This window comes from Ochotona curzoniae, unplaced genomic scaffold (genome assembly GCF_017591425.1).
Source record: "Ochotona curzoniae isolate NIBS_2020 unplaced genomic scaffold, NIBS_Ocur_1.0 scaffold_4506, whole genome shotgun sequence".
Taxonomy (NCBI): domain Eukaryota; kingdom Metazoa; phylum Chordata; class Mammalia; order Lagomorpha; family Ochotonidae; genus Ochotona; species Ochotona curzoniae.
In genome coordinates, this window is record NW_024467119.1 from 43,201,268 (window position 1) to 43,220,147 (window position 18,880).

The window sequence follows — 18,880 nt, forward strand, 5'->3', positions numbered from 1 at the left end:
GGAAAGGACAGAACAACAGCAGAGGGGTACCTGAAGACTGACAGACACAGGAAAGCAACAGACACAACGGTGTGGTGTTGCACTGACTGATACTCCAGTGGCATTCAGCCAACAGCAAACTGAACTCCATCAACAACCAGGTGGGAAGGGACTTTCACTGGGAGCTTGGGAGGTGAGCCCAGACAAAGAACAGTCCATCCTGCTGATCCATTTCATTTGACCAGGAGCAGAGACAGAGCAGCAGTTCCCAGACAGGCAGTGCGAGAACACAAAGCCCCAGCAGCCCCCTAGAGCAAAACTGGGCGCCATTTTGCTTAAGGAGGAAAAGGCAAGGGAAAGCACTGAGCATAAACTGAGCTGGGAGTGAACTCATTTCTGATTCAGTGAACTGCAGTAACATGGCATTTTACAGGTTCCACCCAAGACAGGTCTGGGTAGCCTTCAGATCTGACAGCCAGCAGATCAAGAACTCTAATAGTGTTATGTCAGGCATCATTTTGTACACTGTGGCAATAGCTTTAGAACTGCAGGGGACAACAGTGAACTGCACATGTGCTGAGCTTACAAGAACTCATGGAGGTCCATGGATTGCACTGGTCCTGCAGGAAAATACTGACTGTGGCACCATATGGGTCAAAATAGGTTCATGTGGCACCCAGACCTAACATCCAACAGATTCCAGCAAGATCAGTGCCACCAACAACCTAACTATATAGGACGCCTTGTGTCTCTCTAATCCTGGGACCTGCTCCAACCAAAAGTGAGAGAAAGGTTGCAGAGACTACGGTGCAGCCTCAGCCCGGTATCACAGGAGGTAGAGAGTGGTGAGCCAGGAGCTGGGGCTGTGGAGACTACATGGAAATCTAACATAAGAACCCAGACCTGGAACTCGCTGGAGGTTGTGGCACAACTGGCTGCAAGCAATAAGTTGTGTACCAACTGCAATAAGTAAAATCACATTGTAGACCTGTGGGTGACACAGCTTAGAAACCTGCACCAAGGAGAAGACTCTGATAACCATAAGTACAATGACGAAGAGGAAAAGAAGAGACAAAGGCAAGATGAATATCACTGAAAACTTCCCTGCAAAGGAGCAAAACCCTATGCCAACCTCAGAGTTAACTGAGGAAGACATTGAGAAAATGGGGCACACAGAATTCATAAGACTCATTTTAAAGCTTATGAACAACAATGAGAAGCACATACAAGAGTTCAAAGAATTTAAGGAAGCAACAAAGCAAATCAAAGCTGATATATCAGAAATTAAGAACACAGTAGAGCAAATTAAAAGTACAATGGAGAGTCTCCAAAATAGAATGAAGTAAGCAGAAGAAAGAATCTCAGAATTGGAAGATATTTCCTGTCATCAGGGGAAAGCAAACAAAAAGCTGGAAGCAGAGCTGGATCAGGCCAAAAAATGTATTAAAGAACTGAAAGACACTAGTAAGAGGCCAGGCCAAATATAAGAGTTATGGGAGTCCCAGAAGGTGCAGAAAGAGAAACTGGTTTTATAAATATATTTAATGAAATAATCAAGGAAAATTTCCCTAATCTAGAGAAAGAATTGGGAAACAGGATCCAGGAAGGGCACAGAACTCCCAACAGGCTTGATCAAAAGCGATCTTCACCAAGACACATGATCATCAAGCTCTCTTCAATTGCACATAAGGAAAAGATACTTAAATGTGCACGTGAAAAAAATCCACTGACATATAAAGGAATGCCAATTAAACTCACAGGAGATCTCTCACAGGAAACTCTACAGGCAAGAAGAGAATGGCGTGACATATTCCAGATTCTGAAAGAAAAAAATTGTCGACCTAGGATAACATAACCAGCAAAGCTTTCTTTTGTCTTTGAAAAATAAATAAAATTCTTCCAAAGTAAAGTTAAAAGAATTTGCCTCTTAAAAACCTGTGCTACAAATGATATTTCAAGATGTTCTCTTGACAGAGAAGAGGAATAGCATCAAACAAAACCAAAGGCAAATGGGAAGAACATCCCAATAAAATGACAATGGAAGACTAAACCAAGGAACAACCCATTCCTAAAATGACAGGACCAAAATACCACTCATACATATTAACCCTGAATGTAAATGGTTAAGCTCAATCAAACGTCATAGATTAGTAGACTGGATTAAAAACAAAACCCATCTATTTGTTGCCCTGAAGAGACACATTTCCCCAACAAAAACCAGCGGAAACTATATTGCATGGGTTTTGATGTTTTTGGTTAGCTTCATCTCTTCAAAACACTTTCTTCTAATTAAATCATTGAGTGACTCACAGATCACACAGTAGCATTATGTTCTTCAAGAAGGTTCTTGATTTTCATTTCTTCAGCTACACGTTAGTCATTTAGTAGCATGTTATTTAACTTCGTGGGTGGTGTTGTTAATTTCTTTTTTCTCCCTGATGTTGATTTTGTTTTATGGTTTTTCATTTAAGGGGATGTATAGTAGCTGTGTAATGGAGACTGTCATATCGAGCAACATGCCATTTAACTCCATGGCATTGTAAATTTCTATTTTTCTTTCTGTTGTTGATTTTGTATTATGACTTTTTATTTGAGGGGATGTAAAGTAGCTGTGAAATGGAGACTATCATATTCAGATGTGAGGATACAATGTAGTACGTATTTCTATTTCCAGAAACAATGAAACTGTTTACTATATTTTGACAATAGGATGCTGGACTCTCTGCCATTGTCCATGCCCGCAATGATGGACATATGACTGTGTATGAAGAACTATATTTTAGTAAGGATATAGAGGAACTAGGTGGGGTGGGGGGAAGGAATACGGGGAGGGTATATGGGAAATGCCAGGAGCCTATGGAATTGTATCATAAAATGATAATAATAAAATGTAAAAAAAATTAAAATGTCTGCTTTGCAATTCATTCCTTTAATTGTATTAATATTCATTTAATTGTGGTACTATTACACAGTACCTCACGGGTTTCCTTTCTCGAAGCAAATCTTCCAGACTCCGTTCACAGTGTTCGGCCACCACAACCAGTCTTTCTGGGTAAAAAACAAACAAAAAAATCTACTTTGTATTTGATTAATAGAATAGTTTAATAATAAAAATAAATAGCACTGAAGACAGTAACATATAGAAGTACTTTAAACGATCTTTCCAAACTTGTATCAATCGCATCGTTACCAAGTAGAATAATGTGTAATCAAACAAGATTAAAGTAAAATAGGTTTTTCATTGTGTTTTCCTGTATAGCTTCCCTTATGTGCTTCCCGAGAAACAGATGGAATGGCTGTTTAGAAGTGACTTTTTCTAAAAAAAAAGTTACTTTTTGGAAAAAGTAACAGATTAGATGATGATAAAGAGAAAATTTTGAAGGGATGGAGAAATTGTAGAGCTAGGTATAGATTACTTATTTCAAAAACAAGGCCTTTGAAACTGAGTGTAGAAACTTGAAAGAAGTAGAAGTATTCTAATCATGACTGTGGACAAAGAACAGAAAATCAACTTGTTCTTAGTTTAACATCAGGGGGCCTGCTGCAATCAAACACAAATGGCAGCAGACACAGGGAACAACGTGGTGGAATGCTGAACACCCCAAGTCCCACTCTGAGAGTGACAGCACAGTCTGAAGGCTCCACCTCGGCTTCTGTTTCCATCATACAGTATTCCAGTAACTACCACAATGTCTGACAAAGCAGAGTCGACAGAATTAACCTACAGGTTCGCCCCTCATTCCCAGAAACAAACAAAAAAAAGTTGGGAACTCAATAAAGTTATTTTAGGAGTTTAAAAGAAATTGGGATGTTGTATTTAGAAAAAGTTGGTACTAAATTACATAAACACAAAATATGCAAAATTGAGACACAATAAGTAAATAAATACATAATGTGCTTGAGAAGAATGGTAACGCAAAAGATGACAAGGAGGGCATTCAGAATAAGAGATCTGATACATATATATATGAGATACATAACAACATATATATAACATAATTGATATATATGATATATATATATGATAATATAACTCAGCACCAGCTGGTGCAAGGTATGGCTCCACATGTGAGAATAGAGGAAAGAACCATGGGGTATAAGCAGTCACATAAGGTATAAAGTCAGATATTATCACAGATAACAGGTTAGTTGAAATTGTCTGAGGCGGCATAATAAATATAATCTGAAAAATCAAAACCAAACCATTTAAAATGTAAGTTCAATTAAATAAAAAGAAGGTAAAATTAAACAGCTGAAGATTAAACTAGATAGGCAATTTAATGGGAATAGTCCACAGAAACCAATAAGACAAATAAATAAATTTAAAGGGTTATTTAATGAAGAAAAAAATGCATAGAAGTTTATATTCTTCAATCAATAAAGAACATGCAAAGTTAAATTCCAATCAAGTAATAAAACTGCAATGCTCTCTAGTGATAAAAAAAATTGAAAACTCAAATATAGAAAATTAATTTCCTCCACTTTCCATCTTGTCACATTTTGTCAATTTTTCTTTAGTAAAAAGTGTAAGATTTATACGATCTGAAGAGAAACCAGAGTATCTGTCAGTTTGTCTTACACCTCCCTGACTCCCTTCCATTGGTCTGCTGACTAGAACAGCATCTCTTCCACGCAAACTGAACTGTTTCCAGTACCTCTGTATCGGTTTGGGGATGTTGCTGCATTTTCTTCCTTGGTATCATTATCTAGCAATTTGCTCTAAGTAGAAACTTATGAGTCATTTCCCTTTCACAAAGCCAGGCAATGAGTTCTGCTATTTCTATTTCTCAAATGTTCCCAGAATACATACTACTAGTTCATCTATCATAATCTGGATAAAAGCCAGCATCATCTGAGTACTGTTACAATCTTTTAATATGTCTTTTCACATTAAACCTTATTCTCTTCCATTATATTTTCACACCAAAGCCTAAGTGATAAAATAGTAATAAAAAGCCTGGATATGGAGCTCCTGCTTTTTTTTTTAATCTTTAAGAAGTTCATCAAATTTTCAGTCACATTGACTTCACTTCCCCTTTTCCGCCCTAGCACACACACTTGCACGCAGGGTTCCTTATTGCTCATAATGTTCCCCCTAATTTCTTCTCCCAGGAAACTGCTACCATGTAACATAGAGATCAAGAGCACAGATTTCTTTGGTCTGGAATCAAGCCCCAATTTTTGTTATTCATGTTACATGAACTTTGGTAAGTGTGTTAACCTCTCTCTGTCACATTTCCTCTTCTGTAAGATGAAGAAAACAATAGTACTCGCACAGGGTTGTTGGGAGGTTGAAATTCTGAAATAATATATAAAGACCTACAACAGGAGCTGATACATAGAAGGCATATAAGTGATAGCTTTTATTACTCATTCTTCAGGCTTCAGATAAATGGGACTTCCTCAAAGAACACATTTCCATCCTCTTAAACCAGTTCCTGCTCCTACCGTGTGTTGTATTTTACACCGTGCTTTTGCTATGGAGTACTTCTTTGAAGGATATGTATACATTTTTTGTTCAATATTACCTCTACTAAGCAGTATGTTTTGCACTGGCAAGAATAATATTGGTTTCATTTAATACTGCACACCTGCACCATCAGCTGAAACAGGCATGTTACATAGGTATAGTTGTTAAATGAATCAACTTAAGACCTGAAACAGCCGTTAGAAATGCAAAAGCATTAACTTTCAGCACAATCATAATCTTCTGATCCGAACTCAGACGCGTCATCCACTGTGCCACTGGCCCCATCTATCACAATCATAAACTAAACAAAGATTTTTTGTCCTGTATAAAACATTGCAAAGAGGTTTTGTTGTCTAAATTTAATATCACCTCAGTAGTACAGATTTTACGATAAGAGAAAATCATCAAACTTTAGTACAATGTGCATGTTTCATGAACTACCCTCTTTTTACTGGATATCCATAGTCTCTATATCATGAGGAATGTTCAGGAGTGTTTGTTCAGCACTTGACTAATCTTCGTCAGGTTTCTCCCGGAACCCTTTTAAAAGTATCACCAATTAGGATTTGCCAATGGTGAAAGATTCTACAGAACTTTTTTAAAAAAGATTTTTATTGTAAATGCAGAGATACAGAGAAGAGGAGAAACAGAAAGGAAGGTCTTACGTCTGATGGTTCACTCCCCAAGGGCTGCAATAGCTGGAGCTGAGCTAATCTGAAGCCAGGAGCCAGGAACCTCCTCCAGGTCTCCCACATGGGTGCAGGGTCCCAAAGCTTTGGGCCATCCTCAACTGCTTTCCCAGGCCACAAAGCAGGGAGTTGGATGGGAAGACAGCCCACCGGGATTAGAACCAGCACCCATATGGGATCCTGGCGCATGCAAGGTGAGGACTTCAACAGCTACATTATCGTGCCGGGCCCTCTACACAACTTTTAAACATTAATTTAATATGGAAAATCCAGAACACTTGGCAGGGTATGGAAATTTCTCCCTGAGGCCAAGGAATGAATATCAAAACACTGTTTCCAACACGAACATGTTTCTCTCAAAAGTCATTAGAGAATCATCTTTTTGAAACCCTGGATCAGTATATGAAAACAACTTCTGTTTGCTATAAAAACAATATACTTTCACAAAATAAAGTATTTGGAAATCATAATGTGCCAAAAATAAATCAGCAATGCAGTGGCATCATTTATGAAAAACAAATGTGACATGGATTTGAACTTTAGAGAGCAGAACATTCATGGACTAGGGAAAAATCTTCCTTGTCAGAAAGACTTGTGACTGCCAAGTAGCAAGTAGTATGATTAGCCTGAACTGTAGGAATAAAGTCAATGAGAAGAAACTTAAAATAATATATAATTAAGCAAGAGATAAAACAACGGATTTTTAAAAAATCAAAAGCAAAGCGTTAGAGCTAGAAGAAAAAACCTGTTTTACTAATTTGGAGCAAAAAGCATGAACTATGAATATCTTAAGTGTGATTGGAATACAGTATTCTTCCAATATTTATTTGAAGGCTATGTGACAGCAATTTATACACACATAATTCCCAGAGTCAGGGATGGAGAGAGGGAGAAAAAATGAGTGAATGAGTGAGTGAGTGAGAGAGAAAGAGTGAGTGAGTGAGACAGACAGAGAGAGAGAGAGAGAGAGAGAGGATGGGGGGGGGTGGTGAGAGACAAGTTTTCCATGCTCCTGTTTACTACTCAAATGGTTCCAAAGCCCAGGGCTGGCACAGTCTGGAGGGCCATCTGATTCTCCAATAAGGATAGGGTCCCAAATACTGAGGCCATCCTTCAATGCTTTCCCAAGCACATTATTGGAAGCAGAGCTAGCTTAGAACTGGAATATTGGGGCCCAGTATGACTAAATCTCTGCCTTGCATCTATAGGGATCCCATATGGGTGCTGGCTGGTGTCCCGGATACTCCCCTTCCAGCTATTCCCTGCTTGTTGCAGGAGAGGACGGCCCAAAGCCGTGGGACCCTGCACCTGAATGGCAGACCCAGATGAAGCTCCTGGTCCCTGACTTCAGCTCAGCTCAGCTCCAGTTGCTGCAGCCATGTGGGGAGTGAACCAGCAAATGGAAGATCTTTCGTCCTGTTTCTTCTTCTCTCTGTAAATCTGCCTTTCCAATAAAACACAATAAGTCTTAAAAAAACAAAGTGGGGCATTGGAGACACTAAGTGGAGGTACGACAGGCTGCTGACAGGTTAGCGGGCTTGCCACAACGCCAACTCCTTGAATCATTGCTTCTATATATTTTATTTTTATTTACATTAATGATTTAATATAAAATACAGGTAGGATATTGAGAACGTTTAAAAAAAAGTTTACTTGAGTGACAGTGAAAAAGAAAAAAAAAAAAAGAGAGAGAAAGAGTAACCTCACCTGATGATTTACTTTCTAAACACCCATAAAGCTGAGATTGGGCCAGGCTGAAAATCAAAATGAGATGATCGTTTAAAAAAAAAATAAAGTATTTAAACTACCAGAAAAATATCTTAAATAAGAAGTAGCGTTTCTTAAAAATATTAACCACTATTGGAAAGAGAGTCACAGAGGGGAGGAGAAACACACACACCCGGAGAGGAAGCAGATCCTCAGTCTCCCGGTCACTCCCCAAGTGCCAGCGTCGCATCAGAGGCTCAGCTGGCTGGGACTGCGCCAGCTTCTCCCAACCAGGACTTGGAGGAGCTCACTTATCAAATGACCTGGCGAGGCTGCAGGAAGACCATAGATTTAAAGGACTATGTTAGATTTTATGAAGATATTTTGTATCTTATGAAGCCCACAATTAAACAAGGGAGAGAGTCTTGACTATTTAGTGATTTCTGCCTCGGCTGACACGCCTTAAGAGTAGAACTGCAGCTTCCTCAAAAAAAATTCTGCCCAAGAATTTCAGCCTCAGTCCCAGCTAAACAGTTAAACTTTCCTTCTTAATTGTTTTTAAGATCTACTTATTTTTATTGGAAAGTCAGATCTACATAGAGAGGGACAGGCAGAGAGAAAGATCTTCCATCCACTGGCTCAGTCTCCAAGTGCCACAACAACTGGAGCTGAGCTGATCTGAGGTCAGGAGCCAGTAGCTTCTACTGGTGTCCCACATGAGTGCAGAGTCTCAAAACTTTGGGCCATCCTCTGAGCTGGATGGGAAATGAAGCATCCGGGCCACCAACCGGCACCCATATGGGATTCCAGTGGATGCAAGGTGAGGATTAGCCACTAGGCTACTGTGCTGGGCCCTTAGCTCTTCCTTCTTGATGGCCTGTTCTACAGATCGCAAACTTGCCACGCTAGTGCCCACAACTCCACCAGCCAACTCCAAGCAAGCATTAATTGAAACTCTTTCCCCCGTCCCCTTTTGTTTGTGTGTGTGCAGATACTTATGGATGTAAGTATGTTACACATATATATGCACATGTATACATACATATGCATATCTTCTGCTTGTACTCTAAAGAAAACTTAGCTGAAATGCATATGATACATATATGGAATATATTACAGATCTTTCTCTTACCATTCTCCACTTGTTTAAAATATCATGGTTCAAACAACTGTGTTCTTGATTTTACCAAAAATTACTTAAAAACTTCTGCATAACCATCGCCAAGGACAAAATGGATGCACTATCATTCATCATAAAGAAGGATCCTAAACACTACTGAATTTCAAACACACAAGACTACATCTGTTAACTGTCTGCATGCTTTACTGGCTTTTTATTTTAAAAACATCTTCTTCAGGGCCCGGCATGATGGCGTAATGGTTAAGGTCCTCACCTTGCACACGCCGGGATCCCATATGGGTGCTGGTTCTAATCCCGGCAGCTCCACTTCCCATCCAGCTCCCTGCTTGTGGCCTGGGAAAGCAGTCGAGGACAGCCCAAAGCCTTGGGACTCTGCACCTGTGTGGGAGACCTGGAAGAAGTTCCTAGATCCTGGCTTCTGATCGGCATAGCATCGGCTGTTGCACTCACTTGGGGAGTGAATCATCAGACGGAGGATCTTCCTCTCTGTCTTTCCTCCTGTCTGTATATCTGACTTTGTAATAAAAATAAATAAATGTTTCAAAAAATATCTTTTTCCATTTATTAAAAATTAATTCAAGTCTCAAATTCTGGTAAGATGTATATTATTCTTGAGATTAAAAAGTCCATGACACTGAGATGGCAGGATAATAGTATCATTTTGAATCATTTTGAATGATATATAGAAAACAGTGAAAATCTGATTCCTGAGGTAACACAACAAATGAAAACATAATGTTACTAAAACATACCACATGTTGCACATGGTGCCAAGTAAGCAGGGGAAAGGGAAGAACGACAACTGTCAGTGAGAAGCTACATTCACAGCAAGAACAGAACAGAGAAAGTTGGAAACAAAGTAAAAATTCTTCAAGGACGCAGTTAAGTGCAGTCCAAACCCAACGCATGTGGTATGATGTCCCTGAGACATTAATGCCCACTGTGGGTACCACTTTGTAGAAATTCCTCAGGTTTTTCAAGCTAGATGCAACTGAAAACAATAGGATATTTTTAAACAATTGACCTTTACGTAAACACTAACCCTAATTCAGGTATTTACACAGAAATTTCCAGAGTGCTGAGCTTGGTCAAAATAAGCAAGATAATCAAATTTCCTGGTCTTCTAACAATCTTTGGTCTTTCCATTTCAGGCAACAAGATTTAAGTATATGAATTTAAAACAAATATCTGTGATCAATACTACCCTCACAAAAAGGACTGTTGAGCTCTACCAACAAGACAATCATGAGGAAGCAGAGTGATTACTGGTGGCTGGGGGACTGACTGGAATGGTTTCAAATGATGCTGATAAGCAAAAATGATTATGGTATGTAAGGGGATCAGTTCCTATCTGCCATTGGTAACTGAAAAGAAGGCACACATACAATGTCACCAACAGTATTCCACAGAGGGGATTCTATGGGAAAGTCACCCTCCTTCAGTATTTTCAGGGGACCACCATGTAGAGGAAGTGGAAGGGGGGTGGGAGAGGGCTGCAGAATACCTAGGACTGTTGAATCAATTATCCTGAGAAAAGGCAGTCTGGAGGAAAAAAACTCATCTTTGATCCAAGTATATACAATGAAGCTCCAAAGAGGCTTCCGGACACAGTGGAAACCAAGGGTAATTTAGAAAACTTGGAATAAAGTCCCAAGAGCTAAGTAAATAGTTAAGAATTTGAGAAATCAGAACGTCCACAAATTTGCGGATGTGACACTTTATGGTCAACAGCTACAAATACTAAGACGTATCATATTGCTAGACTTTTTCTTGGGGTGGGTTTAGAACTGAATCAAGCTCACAACTGGAAATTCTTTAGCACCTGTAACTGTGCTGGGTGGCGGGGACGTGGGGCTGCTGTTCCCATATGGAGGAACTGAGTATGCTAATTACATGGCAAAGAGCTCCAAAGATTTCCCCAATTAAAGAAAAAATGCAGCTAATGTCATTGAAGCCATTTATCAAACAAAATACTTCAGCATAAAGCTTGTTCACAAAAGGAAACACCAAAATTCTTTTCTAGACTATTGGCAAATGGCTGAGGCTGTATACAGTCTATTATGGCTACAGTAACCATTAGTCTTCAGATATCTATAAGCAAATTAAGAAAACACGTCTCCTCTCCAAATAAATTAGAATTAGTTGCTTTCACTGAGCATGCAACTGGCAAAACCCTACATCAGGGATGGGGAATGTCTGGTCCATGGACCTCCCTCTGATCCCTATACCAAAATTATTAGAGCAGTCTTACTGTCTCACCCAATCATTAGCTTATAAGGTTCACAACTGATTATCTTCCCCTCCTAGGCAAAGATGCAACAACCAGTTAATACGTTGCCTCACTATGAACGTGGTTTGAAGCACCTGGATTTCATCGTCTTCCCTGACTTACAGGAACAACACAGCGAGGCATTATTGTTGGTATAATGGGTGATGCTACTGCCTGGGATGCTGGAAACCACCATGTGCACTGGTTTAAGTTTACTGCTCCACTTCTGAGCCAGCTCCCCGAGAATGTGCCTGAAGAGCAATGGCAGATGGCCCAACATCTTGGTCCCCGGTCTCTATTTCGAGTCCCAGAAGATCCCAGTTCCTGGCTTTCAACAGGCCCAGGCCCAGCCACTGTCCCATGTAGGATTAAATCAGCAAATGGAAGATCTCTCTCAATACAACTCTGCCTTTAAAATAAATAATAAAAAAAGAACACTACAAGTCTGTACTCCACCAAAAGAAACTATATACTCACTGAGAGCACTAATCTTGTGTGAAATGTGTTTGTTTTCCTCACAAAAAGTTATCCGAGTATGTCACCCCAAAATACACAATTTTGGATAAAGATAATTTTGAACCAAAGATAATTAGTTCCATGCCCTCTCCTTTTTGGTCTAAAAGCAGAAATTTTCTTAGGTAAAGGTGGCAAAAATTCTCATTTATAAAAGCCTTTGATTCTCTTAAACAAGGAAGAGAACTATTTTCTTCTACAGAATCAGCTTTACTGAATAATTTATTTACTATACATTCCTTAGTTATCTTCCCACACATATTCCCCTCAGCTCCAGAAATCTAAAATCCTCTTTCCTTTGTCTAGTCTTCATACATTATCATCCCTTGTTAAGAATGTATATAAACCATAAATCCTAATTTCCTCATTTAGTAACTTTCCTTTGGGAACTCATGCATACATTTGTAATGAAATCAAGTTTTTTTTCCTTATGAAATCTAGTTTTTATCAGTTTGATTCATGTACCTCAGTCCCTAAATCTAATGGGGTAGAAGACAACTATTTTCCTTTATTATATCCTCATCTTGATCATATATTTTTTCCCATCCTACATAAACATGTTGGGTATCAACCATCTGAAATGCCTGGAAGCAGAACTGTTTCATATTTTAGAGCCCTCTGAAATTTGCAATGTTTCCATAGACTTTACTGGTTCAATATCCCTTGTCTGAAAATCTGAAATACAAAATGTTCCAAAATCCAAAACTTTTTCACCCTTGAATTTTTTTTTGAAAGATTTATTTATTTGACTTGGGAAGTCAGAGTTATAAAGAGAGGAGGAGAGCCAGAGAAGGTGGGAAGGAGGGAGGGGGAGAGCAAGAAAAGGGAAAGGGAGAGAAGTAGAGGAGAAGGAGGTGAAGCGGGGAAGGAGTGGAAGAGGGGAAGGTAGGGAGGGAAGGAGAGAGAGGGAGAAAGGAAGAGGGAGGAAGAAAGAGGAAGAGAGAGGGAGGGATAGAGAGGGAGGGAAGGAGGGAAGGAGAGAGGGAAGAAAGAGAAAAAGAGAGAAAAAGAATACAGATCACTGGTTCACTCCCCAGATGGCTGCAATGGCCAGAGTTGGACCAGTCCAAAGCCAGAAGTCAGGAGCTTTTTCCAGGTCTCCCGTACAGGTGCGGGTGCTCAAAGAGTTGGGCCACCCTCCATGGTTTCCCCAGGCCTTGAGCAAGGGCTTGGATTGGAAAGTGGAGCAGCCAGGACACAAACCAGTGCCCACAAGGGATGCCAGCACTTGCAGAAAGAAGATTAGTCTGTTATGCCACAGTGCCAGCCCCAGCCTTTGTATTTTGAATTTAGGATTTTGGATGAGGAATGGCCACCCTGTGTTAAATGCTATACATTTAGAGTGATTTTTCAAACTCTACTTAGAAAAAAATAACTAGAAATGAAAATTTCTTTATAATATAACAACAATGACATTAAGATTTTGTTGTTAGGACCATGTCAACAGTTAAAAGTTAGTACATCATTTGAAAATCTGTCATTCCTCTCTGAAAATCCTTAATTTCACCAATTTTTTAATGTTTATTTGACAGAGAGGCAAAAAAAAAAAAAAGCACGTACACTAGGAAATACAAGATAGGAAAGAAAAATAAAAATAAACCCCACTCATTGGTTTACTCTCAAATTTCTAATGGCCTCATTGAAACCCTTGAGTGGGGAAGCCGACATACTTCTCCCACGTGGGTCAGAGCAGTACTAGCACCATCACTGCTGCCTCTCAGTGTACACTGCAGGAACCTGGAAATGGGACATGGAGCTGGTGACTGATCCTCAGGACCGCAAGGCCAAGGGCACCCACAGGGCTAACTACCAGCTAGATAAGAGGTCCTTGCCTAATCTAGATACAACTTTATCAGCAGCATACTTTAACATTCTCTCCTTTACATTCCCAAAGGCTATCAGAACAACTACTACCCTATCAAAACCATGTAAGAAACTGCTCAATTTTTCTGAAATTCATTACATAAATATTTTCTATTCAATTCCTAAAAAACAAATTTCAGAGGAAACATTTTAGTAGAAATGTCAGGCAATGTCAAAATATAATTTAGCCTACCTTTAAGCAAGATAAACAAAATGTTGCTTGGCTTTATGAAGGTATTTAATGTTAGAAGAGAATGTGTAAAATTATCATTTTCATAGAAAAATGTATTATTGAGAACCTAGGGATCACTTTGACAATTTTTGTATCTCCCTATTATTTTAATTAGCATTAACATTAATTTAACAGTAAATGCTTTACACTAAAATGCATTCAATATAATTTTGAGAACAGAAAAACACCTTGCAATTATGGTTCCAAAATAATTACGAAATAAAGTCCTGCCACCATAAGCATTTTTATTTGCAAATAGAACTGATTGTACTAATACAGACAGTAACATCCTCCTGATGAAATACTTCTACTTTGGTTCTCTAGATGGAACCCTGTAGGGAAAGACCAATGCAGCTCACCACAACGCAGCTCACCAGTGTCTCTTTCCATGTGAAGACAGCCACAACCATTACCCTCAAATGGATGAAGCCCATTACACACCATGTGCACATTGATTTCTTTAAATATCTACTGTGTATTTGTAACTTAAGACTGGTTACAAAGAAAGAATGTAAAACAGAGACGGGGGGAAAATCTCACCATGTTTTCCTCGGGATATATCCACATATTGACACAGCCGGGGATGGGTGATAGTCTTAAGAATCTGAAAGCGCCCTAAAATTTTGATGGAATTTGGTGTGAGAGGAAGTCCATTGCTTCCACATACATCATGGGGCAGAGCTGAAGCAAAGAAGGTAAAGGCGCCAATTTCAGCATCCTTTAAGGGAAACATCTTTGGAATCCTAGATCTTCCTAGTTGACCTGGAAAAGGAGAAAATTTTCTAACAGATCCACCATAAATTAAGTAGAATGAATAACATACAACTTGAAGGAAAATAAAACACCCTTTACAGCACAAACAAAACCAAAAAACTACCCCTCCCATCACCCCAAAAATTCACAAGCAAATATCTTAACTGCCACGTCAAATGCATATCCCACGTTAGTATGCTTCATAATGCCCATACTACAAACCTTATCTAGCCATATAGCTGAGTGTGCTGTACATATTTCATAAAAACAAGATGCTTTAAAATAAATGCTTTTAAAATCATTTAATACAAAACATACATTTTTCAACAAGGGCAGAGGAATTTATAAGAAGACATTCTTTTGAGCAAGGTACTGCTGCAATACATATGGGAGAAACAGAATAACCACAACCCCCTACTGATACAATGACAGAAATCAGAGACCCAAACAGAAAAGTTAAAACTGTCAGTCTTCTCAAAGAAAATGTAAGGGAATATTTCAATATGCTTATGCTAGGCAAAGGTTTCTTAGCTATAAAGCAAAAATGGATTAAGGCAATTTTTATTAAAATAAAACATTTTCACACCAGAAGAAATGGCAGAAATAAAAGTGTTAGCCCAAAATAATACCGTGCATACATGCATGATGTTAGTGATATACATTAAATATTTTTCTCACCAAATACATGTATCTGTCTATATGACTTGTATCCAGAATTATAATCTCTTACAACTCAATAACAAAACACACAAGCAAATACATACAGAGGTAAAAGCAAAAAACAGGTTTTCAGTATCCACCCCTCCCCCCAAAAGGCACACAAATAGCAACCACATGAGAATGTGCTTAATAATCATCAATTTCAGGGAAATCAAACCCACAAAAGGCTAACTTCTGCTGCTCCCAAACAGTGGAAGTTAAATGACCGCAATAGTAACAGGTGTTGAGAATGTGGAACTGAGCTCTGATACATTGCTTGTGAGACTATGCATGGTATAAGAACTCTGGAAAAATTTTTTTTGAAAGAAGATCTCTAGCTTATGATTTTAAAATTCCACTTGAACTAGGTATTTGTCCAAGAAATGACTTGTCAAAAAAGACAGTCCATGAGCTTTTCCCTGGCAGTCTCTTCGTAACAACTAAAAATGAGAAGCAAACACCCCAGAAGGAAATGAAGAAACAAGCTGTGGCCCACTCACCCCAGGGATGATACTGAACAAAAAGGAGACACAAGTAAGATCATGAATGCACAGCTGAAAGAAGATACAACTCCACCGAAGTGTTCTTCTCCAGAACTGAACTTCTCAACTACAGTGATAAAAATCAGGGGGAGTGCCCGGATAGGGAAGAGACGGATGGGATGGGCAAGGAAGCAGTGAGACGTCCTTCTAGTGATGGAAATGTGCTCGCTGCATCTTGATCAGAGCTGGTAGTTACAAGGAGGATAACTTCCGTCGGAATTCACCCATCTGATCACTTCCAGTCAGCACATTTTAATACGGTCAAAAATCATCTCATAAAAAGAAACATATTAATGGGTTATATGAAAAGTATAACAAAAGTAAATAAACGAAAATTATATGCCTGCCAAATCAAAAAGAAGTAATGCAAAAAGAAATTCAGAGCATAGGAAAAAAGACACATAAAAATATTAAAAAGACACACATAGTGGATCAAATCAAAAGCTCAAAAATCACTTCGTAGGAATTTTAAGGATAACAGGAGAACAAAAAACCAGGGAAATGTAACAAATTATGAGGTAACAGTGAAAAATCCTCAATAGTTGACAGAAAATACATAAGTTCAAATTTACAAGGTTTATAGTTTCAAGAAGAGTAAGTTTAATACATCAACAATTATCTAAGCTTCTCCAAGAGAATTTATTGCAGTGAGAATAAATTACTTGCTGGACAAATAACCAAATATTTTCAAAACCTAACCAGAAATTTTAACCATTTCAGAGGAAAAAAATATATCAGCTACCAAAAAGTTAAGAGCAGACTGACATGCTCATTTTCTACTGATATATAAAAAACAAACCACAAACTGTAAAGACTTATAGGAATATAATTTTGATTCTTTGCTCAGCCCAACTACCAATCACAATAGCAAACAACTGATAGCCGTGTAAACACTAACAAAAATATCCTCCACACAGCATTTGCAAACATGTTTTAGGATTCCTTTTGCCAAATCATAGGAAGAAACAAAACAACAAAAAACGTGAGGCTAAGAAACTGTAATTGACCCATCAGAGCAAGGAATGTAAACCCAGGAAAGCAGTTACTCAAAACAGATACAGGGCAATCAGCTGAAATCACATAGAAAGCCCTTGCACCTAAGGCAACCGATTACAGTGAGTGGGAGAGAAGTTCCTCACACAAAGGATGAAGCAAGAACAAGTGTCTCCCCTGCTTAAAGGAAGGAGCAAGCCAGCCGGCCATGGAGGCGAAACTGTTACAAACCACATGAGTGCATGGTTCAAAAATAAAACACACTAAGCAACAGTATTATTTTTTTGCCACTGACATGAAAGAATTAATTTGGCCTTATTGGGAAGAGTAATCAGTGAGGAATAAAAAAAAAAAGCAGATAAGCAAAAAATTATAGTTGGGAAATAAACATAACTTTAGACAATGTACAACGTACAAGTTTAAGGGGAGGTTGTTTCCATGACGATAAAGGAAGAAAGGTTGTCACCACTTTCCTCGTTTTACCTGATCGTCAAACACACTGTTGCAGTTGATGCACTAAGGTAGGGTTAACACAGATTTACATACATTATTTAGGTACACATGCTGACCAATACAAAAACCATTTCAAGGTGTAGAGATGCTGTGGATAGTATGAACAATCTTAAGAAGTCGACATCAATAGAACAATGTAACTTACTAATCAACACATAGACCTAAAACTACAAAAAGTGGAAAATGATTTTCACTGAAGAACAGGAGCGACCTGGGAAGGGCAAGGCAGTAACAGCTGCATTTTATTATTCAATTCTACCACACTAAACTGATTTTCAATTGCATGCCTTTCCACACTTCGACACCTGAAAACCAAATAAAACTAACAAAATTTGAAATATTTTTTAAGAAAGACAACGCTAATTAGCACGAGATTAGTGTCTCGCTTTAACCACCTTACACATATGTGCACAAAGCTACTCATTACAAAAATACACACACACCTGTATACACTTGGTTAATAAAACAAAGCTGGTATTAAAAAAGGGGGGGGGGGGAACGATGCAGAAAACAGCCTTGTAAGCAAATGAGCTTGAAAATCATTCTTTCCTCAAACATTTTGAAGCTCGTATTTTAAGCTAGATGCTTTGGTGACTGTTGAGCCAAGAACCGTGAACAAGACACAATGTTCGCCTTCAGTGAACTTGCGAGTACAATGAATCAAAAGTAGCGGGCAAATTAGCGAAAAAGACGCAGGTGCAATAAGTAAAATGATTTCCACATTTCTTCCACAAAAGACACTGATTATTTTATATGCATCCTCTAAAAAAAAGTTATGTCTATTTGGAATACAAAAAGGAAGAGCCGGCCTAGAAAACTAGACACTGTTAATTTTAAGTTCCTTCCCTCTATTGCTTCACTTTGTTCCACTGCCTAAGGGAGATTAAAATTAACCTAATCGCTAAACCTTGAACAGAAATGAAGCCAACCACGCCTGCTTCTATGGTGAGTCACGGAGGGGCCGATTCTAGGTTGTCCGGCCTCTCCTGACGCCTTCTTTTCGAGCAGTCACGCAGCGGTGGCTTTGGGGATTGCTGAAGTGAACGGGTAATTTCCTAGGAAGGAGACCTGGGGTGGAGACACCATCCAGGAGCAAGCAGGGCGATGCACCGCTCCACTGTCTCCCCTTGCGGACGCTGCGGGGCCACTCCGTGCACCTCACAGCATTCTACCTCCCACTGGCCCCACCGACCAGGACACACACACGGGGGTTACCCAATACCTGCCTCCGAGCCCGGGGTCGCAGGCGGGCACATAAACAAGGGGGTCGGAGCCCCACTGCTGTCGCTGCGGCTGGCGTGACCGCTACTGCTTAGGGCGCCAGACCCTGCATTTCAGAGGGCTTCTACCAAAATGCTCGGAGCACGGGGCCTCGCCTCTGTTGCGAACTGAGAGAGCGCAGCTGTGCGGCCCGGAAGCCGACGCTCGCCCTTTGACAGCTCCTGGCCCACCTCGCCCATCCTCCACCTCGCCCCGCTCCTCTTCTGACCTCACCGCGTGCGCGACTCCGCGGTGAG

At 39.4% G+C, this 18,880-nt stretch overlaps 1 protein-coding gene across 3 annotated transcripts in view; it reads right to left on the minus strand.

Moving 5' to 3' along the window:
- Window positions 1-18,828, minus strand: part of TBCK (TBC1 domain containing kinase) — a 173,593-nt gene extending 154,765 nt beyond the window's left edge. For 2 of the 3 annotated variants that reach the window (XM_040967204.1, XM_040967201.1), the window contains exons 1-3: window positions 18,586-18,828; window positions 14,404-14,625; window positions 2,955-3,027 (exon numbers count right to left, since the gene is read on the minus strand). In XM_040967204.1, coding sequence (XP_040823138.1) covers window positions 2,955-3,027; window positions 14,404-14,625; window positions 18,586-18,619 — 329 coding nt within the window. In that variant the 5' untranslated portion in view covers window positions 18,620-18,828. The remainder of the gene's footprint in view (window positions 1-2,954; window positions 3,028-14,403; window positions 14,626-18,585) is intronic. The other variant, XM_040967202.1, reaches the window with a different exon arrangement.
- Window positions 18,829-18,880: the final 52 nt, after the last annotated feature.